The sequence below is a fragment of the Helianthus annuus genome, chromosome 14, assembly GCF_002127325.2.
Source record: "Helianthus annuus cultivar XRQ/B chromosome 14, HanXRQr2.0-SUNRISE, whole genome shotgun sequence".
Classification (NCBI taxonomy): domain Eukaryota; kingdom Viridiplantae; phylum Streptophyta; class Magnoliopsida; order Asterales; family Asteraceae; genus Helianthus; species Helianthus annuus.
This window is the reverse complement of record NC_035446.2, coordinates 94,410,738-94,432,752: the sequence shown is the minus strand read 5'-3', so window position 1 is coordinate 94,432,752 and position 22,015 is coordinate 94,410,738. Positions and strand designations below refer to the sequence as shown.

The following is a 22,015-nucleotide window of genomic DNA, read 5'->3' as shown; positions in this document are numbered from 1 at the left end:
TAAAGTTTATTTCACATCTTGTTAGGCAACAAATTAGCATTATTCATATTTGGGTGCTACATGTTTTGTTTTTGTGAGCTCACCAATTTTACTTACTAAATTCTCAGAATTAAAATCTTTTTTGTTTAATTGTTAATAAACAAGTTTCTGTTATACATTTTAAACAAAAAAAAAATGTTACATGGCTTTATTGTTAAACTTTTTTGTTGTATTTTGGGTTATTGGATTTTAATAATCCTAAGTTTTAACAGTTAGTCGTCGATAATAATCCTAACTTTAAAAATTCCCTTCAATAATCCCAACTTGTAAAAGTTTGGCCGCCATTGATCCTTTTCAAATATATAAGAATTTGGTCTCCTCAATAGATTCAATTACACCTAGAGACTCCTTAATTGATTTAAGTGCACCTATGTTAGAAAAGGATCAATTGCGGCCAAACTTTTACAAGTTGGGATTATTGCAAGGAATTTTTAAAGTTGGGATTATTATCGGCCAACTGGTGAAACTTAGGATTATTAAAATCCAATAACCCTTGTATTTTACATGGTTTTATTGTTAAACCTTTTTGTTGTATTTTTTTTGTGTTCATATTGGTCTTTTATATAAATGGAATAATGGATTTTAATAATCCAAACTATTAGCTACTGGCAGACAACAGTCCCAACTTCAAAAATAACTAGTGGTGGTCCTACCTTTTTCATATATTGTAAACTAATGGACCTTTACTAATAGAACCTTAATTTCTTTTTGTCCCCTTGTCTTTTTCGGTTTAGTAAAAGTCCATTGGTTTACAATATATGAAAAGGTGGGACCACCAGTGGTTATTTTTGAACTTGGGACCGTTGCCGGCCAACTGCTAATAGTTAGGATTATTAAAATCCATTATTCCTTTATAAATATATTTTAACACGTAATTGTTATTTTTTAAACAATAAAGTCTTTATGTTTTATATTTTATGTAACTCAAATCATCATCATCATCATACTCAGTAAATCTCACAAATAGTAAAGCTAAGGTAGGGTGGGGTCTAATGAGGGTAAGATGTAGACAACCTTAGCTCTACACCGTAGGAATAGGGAGACTGCTTCCGGTGAGACACCGACTGGATAGTAGTTTCGCATCAAGCCTTGGACATAAGACATGTCAGCAATTGGGACAAAGGCTGATTAGTGCATATACCCCCAAGTCTTTCGGCTATCAATGCCACCACATGATGCATGATTAACCATCCCTTGCTTTTTTCGTTATTTTCACGAAATTAGTAAAATAACGTTAAAATTAGTGCACTTTCACTTTTGCCCTCGAGGGCCCACAAATGTAACTCAATGCAATACTTTATAAAAGAAATACGTTTCAAAGTTATCTTTTAATTTTTTATAAGAATCGCAACAACAAAAATAAATAAATTAAGAAAGGCTAATGACTGAGTAACAAATAGTTAGGTAGTCATTAATGAATAATTAGTAAAGTTTTTATACATCTTAGGTGATAATTAATGAGTTATATAGGGTATGATGTGACAGAGTAGGGTGTAAATAGCAAAACCCTATTAAAAATTTATGTACCGTTATCCGATATTTTAACGCATTAAGGCTAGGGGGTGTGATATACCGCCCCTGGCCAAATCAACAAGAATAGCGCCCTTTAGCGCCCCATAGCCACCCCGTGGGCGCCAGGGGGGGTGCCATTGAGAGGGCTTCATCCCAGTAACGAGCGCTAATAGCAACTGTAGGTGGGACCCATTATTTTCAGCCAATCAATTTTTTCTCCTTATTTTTGATTTTTGTATTTTATTTAACATGGGGGCTTTAAAGGGGCTTTTAACCATACCGTGAAGTTAACGATAAAGCCACTCGCTTATGGGTTGCATACGTGGCTCTGATGTGGCACTATAAAGCCCCTAAGGGCTTTAAACCACACCCCCAACCTAACCACATCGTAATGATATGAATCCATGAGAATGTGAGAGCGTATAAGAGCATTCACATTGAATTCCTTTTCTCTATCCATATAATTACATTAATAATCACTATCTTTTCTCTCTACTTTTCAATTAACTAATATTTTTTATACCTTTATCATTATATTTTCTTTTTCCTTCACTCACAACCACTTTCAAAAATATTAAAATCTTTATAAGGTGTGAACAGTGTTTCCGTATATTTATAGATGGACAATAACATTTTCTTTCTTCTCCACTCAAAACCGCTCACAACCATTCCTTAAATTATGACCAACTCACACACATAAATATAAGAACTCTATTGTGAATGCTCTAATAGGTCAATTATATATTCAGGTCAAATATCATTTGTACGAGGATATATAATTTCTCTTTGTTATTGTATTAAATTTGGCATGTACTCTTTTGTTGCTGCTGAGATTAACATACTTTAAAAATAAATTTCGTAAAATATATATTTTCATAAACATCATTTGGGTACTTTGAGTGACCAGACCGATTAAAATTTTGGATTTTTTTTATCCGCAAATTAACCTACTCTAAAATTTGAGATCTATCATAGAAAATTTTAATAGACAATTATAGTTGCACTGGTTGGCTAATTTATTGTTATTAAAACAATAAAAAGTAGTATCATTTACCTTCTTCATATATATCCCTAATTTTGCTTTCCTCGCAATTATTTAGAGATTCAGGCTTCAAGAGATATTAGTTGCCACCAACGATTTTTCTGATGAAAATCTCATTACGGAAGGTGCACTAGGAAAGGTGTACAAAGGTAAACTCTTCTGGAATGAGAATTGGAAGAATTTTATGGTACGGAAGTTAGATTGTAGGTATGGGCAAGGAGACGAGTTGCAGACTGAGTTTTCAATGGTCAAGAGTCTCAAACATAAAAATATCATTTCAATATTGGGGTACAATGATGAGAGTAATGAAAAGATCATCGTTTACGAGCAAGCAGTTCACGGAACTCTTGACCAACATCTAACTGATCCAAGTCTCACATGGCTTCAAAGACTTAAAATATGTTTAGGTGTAGCACGTGCACTGAGTTACATCCATTATGATATCATACATTGCGACATCAATAGCTCTAAAATATTTTTAGATGAAGATTGGGAACCCAAGATATATGGTTTTGAACTTTCCACAAAATATCCTCAAAGTTGGAAGCATCGTCTTCTCTACTCTCACTATTTCAACACCGATAATTATATGACACCTGAATATGACGTTTACTCATTTGGTGTGTTGTTGCTTGAAGTCCTTTGTGGGAGGAAACCAATGATTACAAATGATGTTATTAAGGAAGTGATAGATGAGTTCATTGATCCTCATTTAAGGAAACAAGCTAACGCACAATCGTTGGCACTCTTCAAACACATAACTGATAATTGCTTGAATCGACAACTTGTGCATCGTCCAACTATGGATAAGATTGTTAAGGAACTTGAGGATGTGTTGGAACTTCAACAAAACTCAATCGCTCCACATGAAGATACAACATTCAACAACTTGAAGGTAATTACTTTCTTTTAATTAGTTTGAGGTGATTATGGTTAATAAACTTGATTTTTCACTACAATACATACAACATAATCTAACTACATATTATTTTCTTTTAGTGTGTTTGAAGTTCATCTAATGTAAAGTTTTATAACTGAACTAAATTAATTAATGTTCTTTTAACAAAATAAAGGCCATTTACAATAAACCAAACTTGGAATAAACTTTTTGGTTGATTTTTTTAAAAGTCTATAAAGATACTCAATCCTAGTATATTTCTTATTAATTTGCACAAATGATGTACGTGCTCCGATACCCCCCTTCTCACTTAACACATAATATTGTAGGTGGATTTTTTGAAGATCCCACTAATCGAAATAAAGCGAGCCACAAATTATTTCCATGACGACTACTCTATTGGCTCTGGCGGGTATGGTACAGTGTACAAAGCTGAACTTGATGTTTTAGATATTCAAAGTTTGTCATCTATGGAAGGAAAGTGTAAAGATGAGCTTCCCAAGATAAACAAAGTTGTAGCTATAAAACGTATTTTACGTAGAGAAGATGAGCAAGATAAACAAGGATTTTTATCAGAAATTAAATTGCTTACTAGTTGTAAGCATCCGAATATAGTGTCTCTTCTTGGCTTTTCTAGAGAAGATGATGAAATGATTCTTGTTTATGAGTATGCTTTTAAAGGAAGCCTTAGTGATTATTTAAGAAACAATAATCTTACTTGGGTTCAAAGAATACAAATTTGCCTTGAAATTGCACATGCAATTAATTACATTCACACCGACATGGAGGGAAAACCTAGGATAATTCATCGAGACATAAAGAGTGATAACATTTTATTAGATGCAAATTTGCATGCAAAGGTTGCCGACTTCGGGCTCTCAACATTCCATCCTTTGATGCAGCAAGCTAGCACTATCTATACACAAAATATCGCTGGGACAATGGTTTATATGGATCCAGAGTATTTGGAAACGGGTAAGTATAAAAGGGAATCTGATATTTACTCATTTGGAGTAGTGTTATTTGAGGTCCTATCCGGGAGTATGGCCTATGACGCAATTTACATTGCCAAAAATGAGACAGGCCTTGCACATATTGCAAGGCGGCGCTTCAACGAGGGAACATTAAAGGAATTGATGGATCCCAAAATGATTAAAGAAGATGTTGATTGTAATTTTACATTAAATAGAGGACCCAATCAAACTTCTTTCAACACATTTTCTGAAGTTGCATATCGATGTTTGGCGGAAACTCAAGCTAGGCGTCCAACCATGAAAGTCGTCATCAAGGAACTTCAAAAGGCACTAGAATTGCAAGTAAGTCGATGATTGATAAAATTACAATAGTTTTCTTCGTATTCTCGATAGGAGTTATCTCATTTTAGTTTAAGATTCATAAAGCACAAACTTGAATATCAAATGCACAAAACCACACATAATATATGAATTTATATATCATACCTTTAAACCATGAATTCAGTTTGTTTATAGGATTAAGATTTTAATGACTATGATAACTATGTTGGAATATTTTTGAAAATAGAATTTTCATAAATATAGGAAATGAGTTTTTTCCTAATTTTGGACTCTAAGTATATATAGGAATATGAGGTTAACTAATAAGATCTATAATTCAAGCAGGAAACCTTCTTTTGAACTAAAGTAAACAACCAGATTCAAGAGGGCCAATGTCTCCAAGTACACAATACTTTGATAATGAAAGCCAAGAATGCCTAGTATGAAAGTAAAAAAGCCTACTTATAAAGACCCATGACATTTAGTAACTTCTCTTGAAAGAAGGCATAGGAACAACTCCTCACCCTTACATCTTCTTGCTAATAATAGGCGTAGTAATTGCTCCCCACTCTTCGAGCTTCCCGCTAATTTCCTGCCTCATGTGATCTTTAACCTGATTCCCTTTCCTTCTCGAATACATTTTTTTGTGGAATTTTATCATTACTTCCCTTCTCGTAAAACGCCCTGTCCTCAAGGCGGAATGTTGGGAATTACTCTGCTACCAAGTCACAAGTTTCCCATGTGGCTTTCTCCATGAGACGATTGCACCAGGAAGTCGATACTCCCAGAACCGGAAGGCCAGACTCCGAAGTCCACCTATGAAAAAGAATAGAATGTGGGAGCAAATCAACCTCCTAGTCTTTAGTAATCGGCAACAGAGTGACGGGATTAGATCAGAATGAACCATGAGCTGGCTTGAGCATAGACACATGAAATATCAGATGAATTCCATCTGAAGGAGGAAGCTCTGGCTCATAAGCAACTGGGCCGATGGTCCTTTTAATACGATAGGGTCCAACAATCTAGGGGACAATTTCTCATAGCGGCGTTTGGCCAAACTCTGTTGATGGTAGGGATGAATTTTGAGAAAGATATAATATCCAGCCTGAAATGATAATTCCCAATGCTTGAGATTAGCCTGATTCTTCATCATGTCCTGTGCCAGCCTTCTTTCAATTGTCTCTTAGGAGCCTTAGCATCTCGTTTCTATCCAGTAGTTGCTCCTCCTATTTTGCGTTAGTAGTCTCACCCATTGCATACGAGAACAAAGGAGGTTCCCTCCTATACATAATGGAAAAAATTGTCATACTAGTTGAAGTATTTGAAGTATGATACCATGTATTGTAGGAATACTCAGCCCAAGGTAAATTACTACGCAAAACACCGCAAGTAAGCTTCAAGGCAACGGTTCAAAACTTTGGGTTGCCCATCCGTTTGGGGGTGGTATCTAGTGCTCATTTGAAGATTAGTTTGGCTCATGTGAAAAAGCTCCTGCCAAAAATTGGTAAGAAATTTCACATCCCGATTAAAAATAATAGAACGGGGAACCCCATGCAACCAACTGATTAACTTACAAAAGTGTGCAACTACCCCTTGGCTGAAAAAGGAAGAGATAGGCAGAAAAATGAGCATATTTGCTAAGACGATCAACCACCACCAAAATAGTATCATAACGACTCGAATGTGGCAACCCAACAATGAAGTCTATGGAGATATCTTCCCAAACTTGGTTTGGAATAGGTAAAGACTGAATCCAACCCGCCAGTGATAAAGATTGGTATTTTCGTTGATGACAAACCATACATTGCTGCACAAAATTTTAAACCCCATGTTTCATTCTTAACCAAAAGAAATGTGTGGATAGGCGTTTAAGAGTCTTCAAAATTCCCCTGTGAACTTCGATTGGGGTGTCCTATGCCTACTGTAATAATTTAAGTTTGATATAAGGGATTTCTTGTATCACCAAACGACCTTTGTAAAATAAGAATTGATAGACAATTGAATAACCTACATCAGAAGATCTATCGGCTTGTAATTTGCTAATTATCTCGCTGGTAATATGGTTAGTTATAGCGTTGATTTAATTCCAGCCACCTCAACACAGTAGGGGATAACCAATGTTAACAGTTCAATAGAATGAGGTCGACGAGACAATGCATCGGCGCCCTTATTTTCTTTACCAGTTTTGTGAACAATAGAGAAATCATAAGGCTAGCAGCTCCAGGTTGTAAGCTAATTTGAAGTTGTTAGAATGGGAGAACTCTTTGCTGAAATAGCCCACTAGATGCTCTTCTTAGGTAAGTATAACCCCTACCCGTTGGAAGAAGCGTCGCATTCAATGACGAATGGCTTTGAAAAATCGGGTAGCCTTAGAATAGGTGTGGAAATCAGTGCCTGTTTTAAGGCAGTAAAAGCATGTAAAGCTTCTTCCGACCACGTGAAACCATCTTTATTAGTCAAGGTTGTTAGAGGTCGCACTATCAACCCATAATTCCGAACAAAATGCCTATAGTAACCCATAAGCCTGAGGAAACCTCTCACTTCTTTAACTGTCGAAGGTATTGGCCAAGACTGCACCGCTGACGTCACACCCCAACCGATGGCTGAAACATCGGGGTGCGAGCACTAAGCGTTCAAATTGCTCATGAGGATCCATAACACTAAGTAGTTCCAATATAAATTAGATTCATTTCATGCAATTGTCTAAAAACAACATCAACCACCAAAACATAATATCAAACAAAAACCAACATAATCATTGTTTTAAAGTTTCTAGATTTAGCTACGTGGAGTATCTAAGTTCCATCCTAGCTTGTTTCACGATTCCTAGCATCCTATTAGCCTACATCATGAATTAAAATAAAGTCAGTACAAAAATGTATCGGCGAGTATATAAGTTTGAATACTAGCATACAGATTAAAACAACTCATATCCATATGTAAATGATACGAAAATAGTTTCAGCCATGCTAGTGTTCGCAGTCCAACAAGTGATAGCCCAAGTATCCCGATGCTTTAGTGTTTTCCCAAGTCTCAAGGAAAACAGGAATCATCCTAACAATACCCCCGAGAATAATGGGGAGGTGCATCTCCTATAACGCTACTATTGTTAAGGCGGAACTACACAACCTGGATTAAACATCCACATAGCACATAGAATACAAGAATCACAAGTTTCACAAACACATAGGATAGAGTTTAGTTTCCAAAAGTCTCAAGTATCATAGTTTAATAGAATACATGTTGCATCCCAAAGTTTAAAGCAAAAAGGAATCGAGTATACTCACAGTGATTGCTTAACAGGTTAACTGTTATTGGATCAAAGGGAGCTCGTTTAGAATTAGCCTGATTAGATTACAACAGATAAGTGTCAGGCAGAATAACGAGATTCAAGCAAAGTGTCAGATCAGTCACTGGATCAGATGGCTGTTTGATCGGATGGCTATCCGATCAGATTGCCACTCGATCGAGGTGACATAAGTGTGTGGGATGGATTGCCATCCGATCGGATGGTCATCCATACGGATGGCCATTCGATCGAATGGTCGTTCGATCCAAGTGTTGAGATTCTCAAAAGGTCAAGTCAAGTGTTAACTCAAGTTACCTTGATCGGATGGCTGTTCGATCGGATGGCTGTTCGATCGGATGGCTATTCGATCGGATTGCCATTCGATCCACAGTTCCAAGTTTTCAAAGATTCAAAGTCTCAAAAAGATTCTAAGTGTTGAAAGGTTCCAAATTCCATTGTCACTTTGACCGGATGGCTATCCGATCGGGTTGCCATTCGACGATCAAAGATTCAAAGTTCCCAAAATGCTCAAGGTTACGAGACAAGTGTCACCTGATCGGATGGCGGTTCGATCGGATGGCTATCCGATCGGATTGCCATTCGATTGAGTTGTCCTTGTCCCGTTCACAACCTTGTAAAGTTTCTGTTTAAACAGAAACGACATGGTATGTTTTGAGACAACGGTAAGCATATCAATGTACAACCGATCTGTTCAGATAGGAATCGCCCCAGTCCGTTCAGTCGTCCGTTTGTGACGGTGCTTATGTCAGAATTCATACTCCGGTCATCTTCTCCGGCAACAATCTTCCTCCAAACCAACTCCAGACTAATCATCAAGTCTATAGTCTGTTTAGACCCAGATCTCACTGTTTTAGGTAAAAGTTTTAAGAAAAGACGAAGATAAACACAAGTTTTAGCCGAAAAGTCTAGATTTAGTGTAAAACATATGAAATTCCTTAGATCTGAGCTAGATCTTGAATAGAATGACATCACATAACAGTTGGTACAAACCGCCATGATGACATCACCTTCAAGAGCTCAAATCTTAGAGATTTCACGGCGAAAAGTGAGATTTCAAAGAAGAATCATGTAGAGAATGATGTGTAGATCAAAGTTGTATAAGAATCTAGTGTAAAACGTACCGAAATCGCCGAGAAATGGAAGAAAAGAGGAGTGCGTGCGTCTGGATTGAGTGAGGCTATCACATTAGTGAGAATGATGATGTGACAGGCTTATTTATAGTGTCAGAGTGACTGAAGGCGGTGCGCACGGATCGGATGGCAGCTCGGTCGAATGGCCATCCGATCGGATGGTCATTCGGTCAATCCCATCCTTTTCGCGTTCCCGTCTTTGATTCATTTTGCGAGTTAGATTAAGCGTTGCGTTGCGTATTATTGGGTAATAGTATCACATAACTAGATTATACCATTAACACAAAAGTTTCCATAGTTTACGCCAGTGACAAGACTCCAGTCCCTCGTTCAACCAAGTTTCAAGTTTCACGAGCCTCAATAGTCAAGCACCAAAGTATCAAGAGTCAAGAATCTAGATTCCAAATATCAAGAATCATAGTTTCCAAGTATCAAGTATCAAGAATCATAGTTTTCAAGTATCAAGAATCATAGTTTTAGATTCACAAAGTATCAAAAGTATCACATATCACATAGTATAGGGGCTAAAAGTGTCATATAGTTAGTGGTAGTGGTTTTATGGTCAGTTACAGTGGGCTTAGAATGGAAATAACTCTTCATGGGCCGAGGAAAGAAAACTTTGGATTCAAGTTCTAGGGCAAGACACAATTCTTTTGTAAACAGTTCGGAGATTGAATTTCAAGTTTTGTCCTTTATCTTTATACCAATTTCAGGCGGTGTCCTTTACTTTTAAAATTGATGAGTTTTGTACTTCATGTTTCCAAATGCTGCACGATTTGTCCTTTTGGCCTAACCCAGTTAATTTTTTTGGTTAAATCAGATCACCCAAGGGTACTTTAGTCTTTTTACCATTTATATAAAAATATTTTAACAAATAAAACAAAAATAATTTTAAAAAAATTAAGTCTACCTCTCTCTCTCTCTCTATCTATCTCTCTCCACCACCACCAATAACAACCGCCAGCATCAACCATCACCATCCACCACTATCTCACTTGCCACCATCCAACAGAGCACCACAAATCCGTACTAATCTAGCTAAAACAAGTTTGTCAACACAGTTCTAATTAAACCTAATTGAGTTCTATCTCATCAATTTAACATAATAATACATAAAATAAATCTTAACCAAAGTACAATAACATCAATATTCATATTTTGCCTAAATCAGAACTGAAACCATAACCTCCGCCACTCGCAAAGAGCAAAACCTTCTTATCGAATATCAATATGCGGCTCGAAGCATCGGTCCGTCAGAAGCGAATATTTCGTCAGCATATTCTCCAACGCCGTAAATTGGACTAACATCGTTCGAGTCGGAACCGATGTAGAATCGAACAGTGAAGAGGTCTAATCCGGATCCGGATCCATATTTGAATCAAATCCGTACGGATCTGGACTATCTACATGCTCACTATCGGCCGAAAATTGATACGACGTTGTATCAGCAGTGGAGAAGTTGGAATATGAATCGTTTGTGTCAAAGTAACCTTCATGTAATGGATGAACAGGTCATTGTTGATTCTTCGTGGTGACGGTTGGTGTGTGGGGGTGGTGCTAGGGTCGTACGGTGGTAGTGCTGGTGTGAGGGTGGTGGTGGCAGGTGGTGGTGCTAGAGAGAGAGAGAGTAGAGAGAAGGAGGTGGCAGGTGCAAGTGGTCATAGGGTGGCAGGAGGTGGTGGGAGAGAAGGAGAGGTGAGAATGAGGGAGAGAATGAAAGAGTAGGGTTTTTTTGTGTGTGTGTATATATATATATATATATATTATTTTACTAAGCCTTTTTTAAGTTATTTGCACAATTAGTCCCTGCAAAGGTAAAATGACAAAATTGCCCTTATGTGCAAGGCATATGGCAAGATTTAACAAAAAAAAAAACTAATTGGGTTAGGCAAAAGGACAAATCGTGCAGCATTTGGAAACATAAAGTACAAAACTCATCAATTTTAAAGGTAAAGGACGCTGTCTGAAATTGGGTATAAAGATAAAGGACAATTCTTGAAATTCACTCCAGTTCGGGGTTTATGAATTCTCACATCCACCTTCAATTGCTCCTTTAACCAATTAAGGTAGACTCCCGAGAGACAATCAATTAGAGACTCGAGAAGGTCTCTTTGCAAATTATTGTTGGTATTCTTGAACTAAACCAATTTGTTTTAGGCTACATAGAAATTCATCAGGATTTTGAAATTTGGCTGGAGCGAAGTTCCTCGTAAATTCTTGCACCAAATCTTCCCAAAACGTAAATGACTGGTCCACTAAGAGCCAAGGAGGCAAGTCTAACGCATCACCCTCTAAATGCACAAAGGCAATTTCAACACTCTCTTCACCGGGTAGTTATTTGGTAATACTTGAAATATTTTCAGCCTTCAACACCCATCCACGAGGATCCCTTGTGCTGAAATTTGGAAATTCAATTTTGTTATAGGGCCGGAAGGATTGTCGATTCCTCCATGAACTTTCTACTTCATCATAACAGCTCCCTTTTGATTTTTCTCCAGTTTTTAACGTTGCAATTTCTTCCTTCATTGTGTCAATAGCTTCCAATTTAGTAGCTATGGCCGCCAATTAAGCTGATCAGAGTTGGATCCAACGTCCTCATAATTATTCCGGGTTTGAACCATCTTCGACTTTCACAACAATGGAACCAAATGATAAGATCTATAATTCAAGAAAGAAACTTTTATTTGAACTGAAGTAAACAACTTGATTCGAGAGGGTCAATGTCTCCAATTACACAATACTTTGATAATGAAAAATTGGTTTTAAACCGAGAGGCGCCGAAAGCGAAGAGGTCTAAAATTGAGGCGCGAAGCGCAAAGCGCAAAAGTGGTGGGCTTTTCGTACCCGAGGCGCAAGATGTTTATATAATTTTTTATATCTCATACATATCCCATAGGTTTTTAGCTTCCTTTAACCAAAATATAGCTATAAATAAGGCTTTTATACCATTTTACTTACAAGTACATATCAAAAAACCCAAGGTACAACATTTTTCTACAGTAAAACACCTCACATACATGAGGCGGGCGCCTCAGGCCAAAAAGCCCCCCAAAAAACCCTAAAATTTGCGCTTTTTGAGCGCTTGTAATTACACAAGGCGCTGAGCGAAAAAGCCCCAGAGGCTGCGCCTTAGGGCGCCTCGCGCCTAGGTGCGCTTTTTAAAACCCAAAATGAGAAACAAGAATGAGGAATACAAAAGTAAAAAGCCTCTTTATAAAGACCCATGATGTTAGTAACTTCTCCTGAAAGAAGACATAGGAATAACTCCTCACCGTTCCATCTTCTTGCTAATATTAAGCAGAGTAACTCCTCCTCACTTTTCGAGCTTCCTGCTAATTTCATGACCCAGTTGATCCAGCTCAGACCCAAAAACATAAGCCAACTGCCCATGTGATCTTTAACTTGATTCCCTTTCTTTCTCAAATACATTTTAAGTGGAATCTTATCACATATATATATATAGTGAAAGGTTCAAATGAGAAGAATTTTTTTGTAAGAAGAAAAAAGAAGAAGTTTCAACCAATAAGAATGCTTCATTTTACTTCATTTAATATTTGTATTTAATTTTAATATAACGGTATATTGGTAAACTTACATAAATCATTAACGTGTATTCTTCCCCTTTAATAACAAACTAAATTAAATTTGTAACTCCTTTTCAAAATATATTCTTTTTTCAAATGAAAAAAACAACTTAATTTAAAGTGTAGAATAAATTACTAGTTGTGTAGGATAAATTACGAGGTGTGTAGGATATATTTCGAGGTGTGTGGGATAAATTTCGACTGTGTAGGATAAAATTCTATAATGTGTAGGGTATATGTAGGAAAATTTTGATATTTGTAGGTTTTGTAGATTATATATAGGATAATTAATGATTTGTTGACTAATTAATTAAAAAGAGAAAATTAATAATATGAGTTATAAATGAAATAGCATTTTACTAATATGCACTTTCTTCTTTTTCTTCTCACATTAAATTTCTTCTCAAATGAACCTTCCCCTATATATATATGTGTATATATATATATATATATATATATATATATATATATATATATATATATATATCATTGTGGGTTATGTTCTATGGTGTGAGAGCTTCGCAATGAACCAAACCACGTCAAAAACAGAGCTTAGATGAATGAGGTATTGATGCTCAAAGTTTGGTGTTTGAAACAATGAAAGCTGAAATATTGAAGTGAAATGGCAAATGGGAAAACTGAAACTTGTCCGACAAAGGAAGAGATACGAAACTTAAGGTGGTACATAAGTAGGAATTCTCCTTCCCTATTGTTCCATGAAGCACATATCAATGTAGCCGTGAAGAGTGCAGGGCACCCAAACCCGCATTCGCAGCGCATGGCGTGGGCGATTGGCGCACTTTGCACCCTCTCAACGCGATGAGCCGCTTGAGAGTCGCCTTTGTATTTTTTGACCGAGTGCACGTGATTCAGTATAGAGGCTGCGTAGACTAGGTGGTGGGTCAGCCTAGGCAGATGACAAGGCATGGCGGGTAGTGTAGGGGTACGAATGGTGTATGACCAGGCAGTTGCTTGGTTTGCGTGGCGACATCTAGGTGGCGCGTACACGGTGTATGAAGTGAGCACACATCGGTGTAGACGTATAGACTGCGGAGCACACTAACCCGCACAAGTGCGTGTGCATACGCATGGCATGGGCGATGGGCGCACTTTGCACGCTCGCAACTCCATGATCCGCTTGAGAGTCGTCTTTGTATATTTTACCGCGTGCGCGTGATTCAGTACAGAGGCTACGTGGACCAGGTGGCGGGTCTACCTAGGTGGACGACATGGCATGTGGGTGGCGCGCAGGTACAAATGGTGTATGACCAGGCAGTTGTCTGGTCTGCGTGGCAACTTCCACGTAGCGCGCACGTGGCATACGAAGTGAGCTGCATATGGCGCGTTCGTATAGGCTCTCGGATGACTTGGCGTGTGCACACCTGAGTGGCGCAAACCTGCGAGTTTAATCTCCTGTGTTGTGTGAAACGGCGCACAGACCGGTGCATACAAGATGTTAGAATTATTAAACTTTATTACGTTTTATATGTATTTAATCAAACTTATAAGTAGATATGATATGTATGATATGTATTCGGATATTTAGAATGATAGCTTATTTAATTTCCGGTATGATAAGCGGGTGAGGATTTCGAATAACTGCCGGAGCAGTTACCCGCCAAAATCAACCGCCAAAACTTATGTATTTATATCTGATTTCCGGCAACATGAACCGGTTATCAAGTCATTCAAATTCATCTAGAATTGTCCATTATTCTTTGTTTTCGATATTCATTGCTTTCATTCATTATTCTGCACTATGGAAATCCAATTCAGATCACTCACAAACAAAGACCCAACCACATGTCATGAATCCGCTGCCAATGTAAATTCTGATCCCCAACATAGTGGTATCAGAGCATCAATGGGGAAGAAGAAGACCGAAATCAAATCCACTTCCACTTTGTTGCCATGCCAACACTGCACAGACGAGATGAACGGCAAAGACAAGCGAATCCCTCGAGTGAGAACATGTTATTACTGTCACCAACCGGGGCACCAGATTTATTCATGTCAGAAGAAGGAAACAGACGAGGCAACCCAATTGATTCGACATGCAGTGAATACGGGAATACAGAAACAAGAAGGAGAAATCTGTGATCATCAGGAGGAGATGATCGTTGTCGGTACCTAAGGAGGGCTATGGAGCGATATTTGGTACGTTAGTTCTGTATTTACACACCACATTGTCGGAAACCTAAATGTGTTTAAACGTATTAAACACATTGTCGGGGTTGACACACAATCTGGGGGAAACAATTTCTTATTCACACGAGGGGTTGGGTCTGTTGAAATTAAAACGGGCAATGAAACAATGAGAATACAAAGCGTTTTTTATTCTCCGGAGTTAGACCGGAACGTTTTGAGCATGGATCAATTGACATTGCAAGGCTACACCGTCAATAAGGCCGGTGATACTTGCAGAATTTATCCTATGTTTTCAACTCCAGTGAACAACTCCGTGAATGAAGTAAGTGGTCTGACAAGGGAAGAGGAAATTGGGTTAACTGAAAAACAGGGCATACTCGATGTGAGTGTTTATGATGATGAATTCAAGGAACGATACTTGAACTCCCATTTCGAAGAATTAAATCTGTCTTCGCAAGAGACAGATTGGAGTTTGATGATCGTTAAAGCAATGGAGTTCCACGAATGTGCCGACTGCAAGGCTTTTATGGATTTAATCGATGATAGAGAGTTTGTTTTCAAGTACAAACACACATTGGAGTCAAAATTTGAGGAGATGGTGAACTGGTTTCTGATCGATTATATGGGAATATCCTTAAGACGAATCCCTCCATTTGCTCCAAACAAAAGAAGAATAGACTTGTTAAGTCTGTATACATTGGTGGCAAGAGACGGTGGCTACCGGGAAGTCACAACAGAAAACCTATGGCCTGCAATAGCAAAAGATCTAGGATTTGATTACAAAGACGGAGATTACATGAGGGTTATTTATGCCATGTATCTCGATATCCTAGAGTATTATTACAGCTTTAAAACGGTTCAAGGAAAAGTGCATGACAAGGAGATGGTGATTGAGGAAGAAGGTTCCTCTCATGGCTGCCATGTGAGACGAAAAAGTGCAAGTGATCTTCAACAGGAACCTGCTGCATCGGCTCACTTTGCACTCTTTGCTGGAAACGAAGAGGATGACTGGAATCAACCGAAGAAGAGGAAACGTTTCAACTTCAATCACGCAAGATGGGCTGTCGAAGAAACCAACCGGAGTGTGATGGAACTTTATTATTAAACTTTATTATGTTTTATATGTATTTAATCAAACTTATAAGTAGATGTGATATGTATGATATGTATTCGGATATTTAAAATGATAGTTTATGTAATTTCCGGTATGATAAGCGGGTGAGGATTTCGAATAACTGCCGGAGCAGTTACCCGCCAAAATCAACCGCCAAAACTTATGTATTTATATCTGATTTCCGGCAACATGAACCGGTTATCAAGACATTCAAGTTCATCTAGAATTGTCCATTATTCTTTGTTTTCGATATTCATTGCTTTCATTCATTATTCTGCGCTATAGAAATCCAATTTGGATCACTCACAAACAAAAACCCAACCACATCTCATGAATCCGCTGCCAATGTAAATTCTGATCCCCAACACAAGACTGGTTTTGAATATGCGATAAGGTATAGTTTGTTTATTATGTCGAGCATAATTCAATATAAGTCAAATAGGTAGTAGTGGGAGTAAAGTACTTAGTTCTGATGGTTAGGGGGCTAGGTGTCAATTTGCTTAATGCTTTTCTTATTTGAGTAAACCGGAGAAAAAGGTGATTTCATTCGTTTTATAGTCCTCTGTAATTTCATTATTCTTGATTTGATAATAGAAATTGTTTGTTTGTTCCTCAATTTCTTTATTCCCTTTGGTGTTGATTATTTAAACATGTCTTATCTACTCTCAAAATGAATATAATGTACAACAAAATGTTTTGTTGGCAATCAAGAACAATCAATCACGAATTAATCATCCATATATGTGAATTTATAATCACGAACAATGGGGTCAATTATGATGAATCTGGTCTGCCAGCCAAAGTCAAAGCAGACCATTTTTATTATGAAATTGATCAACCAATCTTTACAATTTTCCGCCTATTTATAGGTTATGAACCGGTGCATACAAGGAGATTACACCAGTTCGTTTGGTTAACAGAAACTGTCAATAACCGCATAACGCATAACGGTCATTTGACTTTTCTTTTCTGCCACGTGACCAATTTTATACATAATTCTCTCTAGTCTAAATTTGTTCGATCCTGCTATATATATACACATACACAGACATACATTAATTAATCTTATGTTTAGTTTATAAGTTAAAATGTTTAGAAGGTTTTAAAGTTTATTTTTAAACAATAACTTTATCATCCATTCATTACAGATTTCTAATTCTTTAACCATATTTTCATCATAATATTCTGTTACACACGCACATACACACGTACATAGTGGGAGGCTTATATAAAGCAGGATCGCAACGTAAAAAATGTACAAATGATTTTCTTTTACTTAAACTGATTGCACAATTTTTAAATTTCATCATCATGATCGTCCTTTCCCACATGTACAACTTTCTCATTCATTCTAACCCACAATGTTGCAGGGGGAAACCATGGTACTCTCAAAGTTTCAGCTCAGTGATATAGAATTGGCTACCGAGAACTTTGCTGCAACATACTGTATTGGTTTAGACACAGAGAGGAAGGTGTACAAAGCTGAACTTGATCATTTTGGCAACAGTATTTCGTCTTCAACTGAAGGGATGAATAATGGTGAACCATCCAAGAAGCGCATCACCGTAGCTATAAAATGCATCATTAATAGCGAAAGCGGGCGCGGAAAACAAGCATTCTTTGAAGAACTTGAAAAGCGTACCAGTTATAAGCATCCCAACATTGTCTCTCTTATCGGCTTTTGTTACGAAGTTGATAAAATGATCCTTGTCTACGAGCATGCTTCTAAGAGCAGCCTTGATGACTATTTGAAAAGCGTTGACGGCATGAAGAATTATACATGGACCCAGCGTTTACACATGTGCCTTGAGATTGCACGTGGACTCAATCACCTTCACACCAGCCCACAAAGGATAATCCATGGTGACATAAAGAGTGCCACCATTCTGCTAGGCATGAACCACGAGGCAAAAATTGCTTACTATGGGATCTCCAAACACCGTACGAATCAAGAGGTAGGCATGGAAGTGTATGCTGATCCAGAATATGAAACTACAGGTAAGCTGGAAAGACATTCTGATGTTTACTCTTTTGGAGTTGTTCTTTTTGAAATCTTTTGTGGGAGGGTGGCATACAGTCCAGTTTACATGAAAGATAATGAGAAAGGGCTTGCGCCCATTGCACGCATGTGTGTCAATGATGGAAGCATAGAGAGGATCATAGATCCGAAACTAATTGAAGAAACTGATGATGACATTCTCACTTCAAATAGAAGACCCAATAATGATTCTTTGAACAGATTTTTAAAAGTTGCATGTCAATGTTTGGGGGAAGCTGCTAACCGTGCTACAATGCAAATGGTGATCAATGAGCTTGAGATAGCACTGAACTTTCATGTAAGTCAATATTTTCTTCATTTTCTTGATTACTTTTTTTAACTTTTAAGTATTACGCTTTTATGCTCTTACCTGCTCTCCTATATGCTTTCACATAAAAGGATAGTGAAGACTATAAAGAAATAATCCAGATGTCAAAAAACCCTGAAATCTACTCTACCACAAATAGAAAGGATATTTATGACATTCTCTCCAAAGGAATCCTCATTCAAGAGGACAAAGTGGTAAATATCTTGATCCTCTAACTCCTGTCTCATATTTCACACATGATAGAAACCTGCTTTGATTTGTTTGTTTTGTTTTAATAGTGGTTTTCACTCGGAAGTAAGGGAGAAAGAAACGAAATGGTATCAGCAAGCCAATTTTCATTCGAAAATCGTTGGTCACATAAGTGGCATTCACTTCCAGAATCAAGGTCCTTCTATCTTTCGCTTTGTGTTTGTTGCGAGTATGTGTTATATATATCTTATAGCTAACATGTATGCGCAGATTTGATAAAGTGGCCGAGTTGTTGAATATTTCGAATCTAAATATGCAAATACAAATAAGTAGTCGATCTTTATCCTTGGGTATCAAGTATGGTGTTCATCTTGTCTTCAAATTTCATGGTGCAAGAAAAAACGTAGCTAACCGGATGTATGTGAACCTAACTTACAAAATGGGAAATGAAACTTTGCATGCATATTTTGCAACATGGAGAGAAGATGAGTGGATGAGTATTGAATTGTATCGTTTCTTGAATCATAAGGAATCAGATACTGACTTTGAGTTTCTAATAAAGAGCTTTTCACGATGCTATTGTGGAAACCGTGCAATTTATGTTGAAGGCATCGAGTTGCGAGCCATTGACAATGCAAGTTTTACAATACTTTCAAATTTGCTCTTTTGTTAATCATATAACATGTTTTACGTTACATATTTAGTTATAACATGATTTTATTTTATTTCTACAGGAAGAAAACATCTTAACGGAAGTCCCACAAGTCCCGCAGTCAACCTTACACATGAATCAGATGCAACAGTTGCCGATTAATGATTATCCTTTGGATATTTGTAGCATATTCACTCAAACACTTTTGAAGTTGTTCAGGTGGAGGAACGAGGGGAAACAATATTACATGCTTTCAGCAAATGAGGCCTTTTGTCACTCTTTTAACGCGAAGCGTTTTCATTGGAAGTCCACAACCAAGTCAAGATTTCAAAAGGTGGCTGAGCTTTTATCAACACAAGAGTTTCTTATCAAGTGCAAGATTGAAAGTAGAATGTTGTTGCAAGATACAGAATATAGTTGTTACCTTGTGTTCAAGCTTTCGGAGAAGTGTTCTGGGTTGCATTGTCCAGTGATGGTGCGAGATCTGCATCAGCAGAAAAATAAACAGATGGTGCGAGATCTGCATCAGCAGAAAAATAAACAGAGTGAAGTTGTTTATTTTAGATCCCCGAAGCCTTGGAATATAGGTCGGGTTCCTCAAGAGAGGGAAGATGGATGGATGGAGGTTTGTGTGTGGAAATTCAAATCAAATAACGAGCTTCAAAATGATCGTAATTCTATAAATTTGGAATTTGAAAATTATGAGGGAATGATGTCCGGCCTTATTGTATGTGGCCTTGAGTTTCGCCTCATGTAAGTTCATCAACAGGAGAGAATTCTTGCCCTATTGTATTTCTATATAGACAAAATGAACTTTTGACCTTTGTTATTGACGACTACACGAGAATACTCTTGGTGCTCTGTCTCTCTCAAGGCATAGATTCCTTCAAAACCAACACCACCTCAGATACATTAAACTTGGCTGGTTTTTTTATTATTTTGTCGTTTAATGGGTTTATCCTATTAGGGTGTAAGGGGCACTCACCTAAGATCATAGGTAATGGTTAATGCCCACTAAGGGGCATTTTTCACCACATCATCATCATAATGCCCTTTTAAAAAAGGTGTAATGGTTAATGACCATTTCATTTATTACTTTCCATTATTTTTCTTCTCCTTGGGCATTATTATAGAAATGCCCCTCACTCTTCATGCCCCTATAATGCCCATGAGTAATGGTGTAAGGGCATTATCAAAATCTTTCATGCCCTTATAAAGCCCCATTACATATGGTCTAAGAGGTGAGTCTCCCCCTCTTACGCCCAACCAATCAATCAGTGCCACGTCAACTCCCCTCTTAAACTCCCCTAACACCCTATTTTGATGGCGGCACTCCCCTCTTAGGGGAGTTGGGTTTTTTTTTTTTTTTTTTAAATAAAAGACATTTGATTAAATTAAAAAAAAATACATTCAAACTAGAAAAAAAAATTACATTCAAACTAGAAAAATATAAAAACAAACTACTCGTCTGAATCAACTTCAAGGTGAGGCAGATCTAAACTTCCGAGATTCTCAACGAGATCGTGTTTTAGTCTCCAATGCGTGTCTTCATCAATGAGCTCCGTATAAGCTGTATCATCGAAGACGGGTTCGACTGGAGGATCTTGAATATGTACCGGTGCTATCGCCCTTCCGTCGTCTTTTATAATCATGTTGTGTAAAATAAGGCACGTATACACGATGGACCTTATCTTTCTCACCATTTTCGAACGCATTGGACGAGTTAGTATTCCCCACTTCGACTTTAACACACCAAACGCCCGTTCCACATCTTTTCTTGCGGCCTCGTGTTGCCTCTTGAACTTTTTTTCATTCGGGTCGTGTGGATATGGAAAAGACTTCACAAACACGGACCAGGTAGGGTAGATCCCATCAGTAAGATAATACCTGCGTTTGTATAAGTGGTTGTTCACTTGAAATGGACAATTTGGCGCCGTTCCGTTTCGTTGAGCAAGAAATAATGGAGATCGTTGCAGCACGTTGACGTCGTTTTGTGAACCCGCCGAGCCACAAAAAGCATGCCAAATCCACAAATCTTGAGACGCCACCGCTTCTAACATAACCGTCGGGTATTGATGATCGCCTCTCATGTATTGTCCACGCAATTCTGTGGGGCACATTCTCCAGACGAAGTGTGTACAATCCAGACTACCCAACATACCAGGTAGGTGATGCCTCTCCTCATGAGCCTGATACAATAGCGCAACGTCGTGGCTCGTTGGTCTACGTAGGAATTCACCGCCATACCTTTTACAGACCGTCTCGCAGAAATATTCAAGGCACTCACGAGAAGTCCTTTCAGACATATTTAAATACTCGTCCCCCTCGTCTGGTGGGTTACCGGTTGCAAGTTGTTTAATCGCCGAAGTAACCTTTTGCAACGACGTGAAACTTTTCTTCATTCTCCCGTCTAAGCCTTCTTTAAACCACTCGTCATACGCTTCCACGTCACTAACAATTTTTAGGAACAAAGGCTTGGACATACGAAATCTGTGACGAAAAGTATCGTCATTATATTTTGGATTTTCATCAAAATAATCGGCCATGAGTGTCTCATGGCCCCCCTCACGATCTCGACGGACAACTTTTTTTTACTAGACGATGCCGTGTCTAGTAGCTCCGCTTGTTGGATGAGATTTTGGAAGAAAATTAAGCTAGTATCGCTTGAAGATGCATCTCCATCGTCGGGAAAGTCGGGTAGGGTAGAAAGAAACGGAAGCTTGGAATCCATTTTGT

At 37.8% G+C, this 22,015-nt stretch overlaps 1 protein-coding gene across 12 annotated transcripts in view; it reads left to right on the top strand.

The window, feature by feature from the left end:
- Positions 1-20,140, top strand: part of LOC110908699 — a 35,024-nt gene extending 14,884 nt beyond the window's left edge. For all 12 annotated transcript variants that reach the window (XM_022153670.2, XM_022153669.2, XM_035982578.1 and 9 more), the window contains 7 exons: positions 2,652-3,488; positions 3,821-4,807; positions 17,443-18,408; positions 18,510-18,632; positions 18,717-18,823; positions 18,898-19,261; positions 19,362-20,140. In XM_022153670.2, coding sequence (XP_022009362.1) covers positions 2,652-3,488; positions 3,821-4,807; positions 17,443-18,408; positions 18,510-18,632; positions 18,717-18,823; positions 18,898-19,261; positions 19,362-20,036 — 4,059 coding nt within the window. In that variant the 3' untranslated portion in view covers positions 20,037-20,140. The remainder of the gene's footprint in view (positions 1-2,651; positions 3,489-3,820; positions 4,808-17,442; positions 18,409-18,509; positions 18,633-18,716; positions 18,824-18,897; positions 19,262-19,361) is intronic.
- Positions 20,141-22,015: the final 1,875 nt, after the last annotated feature.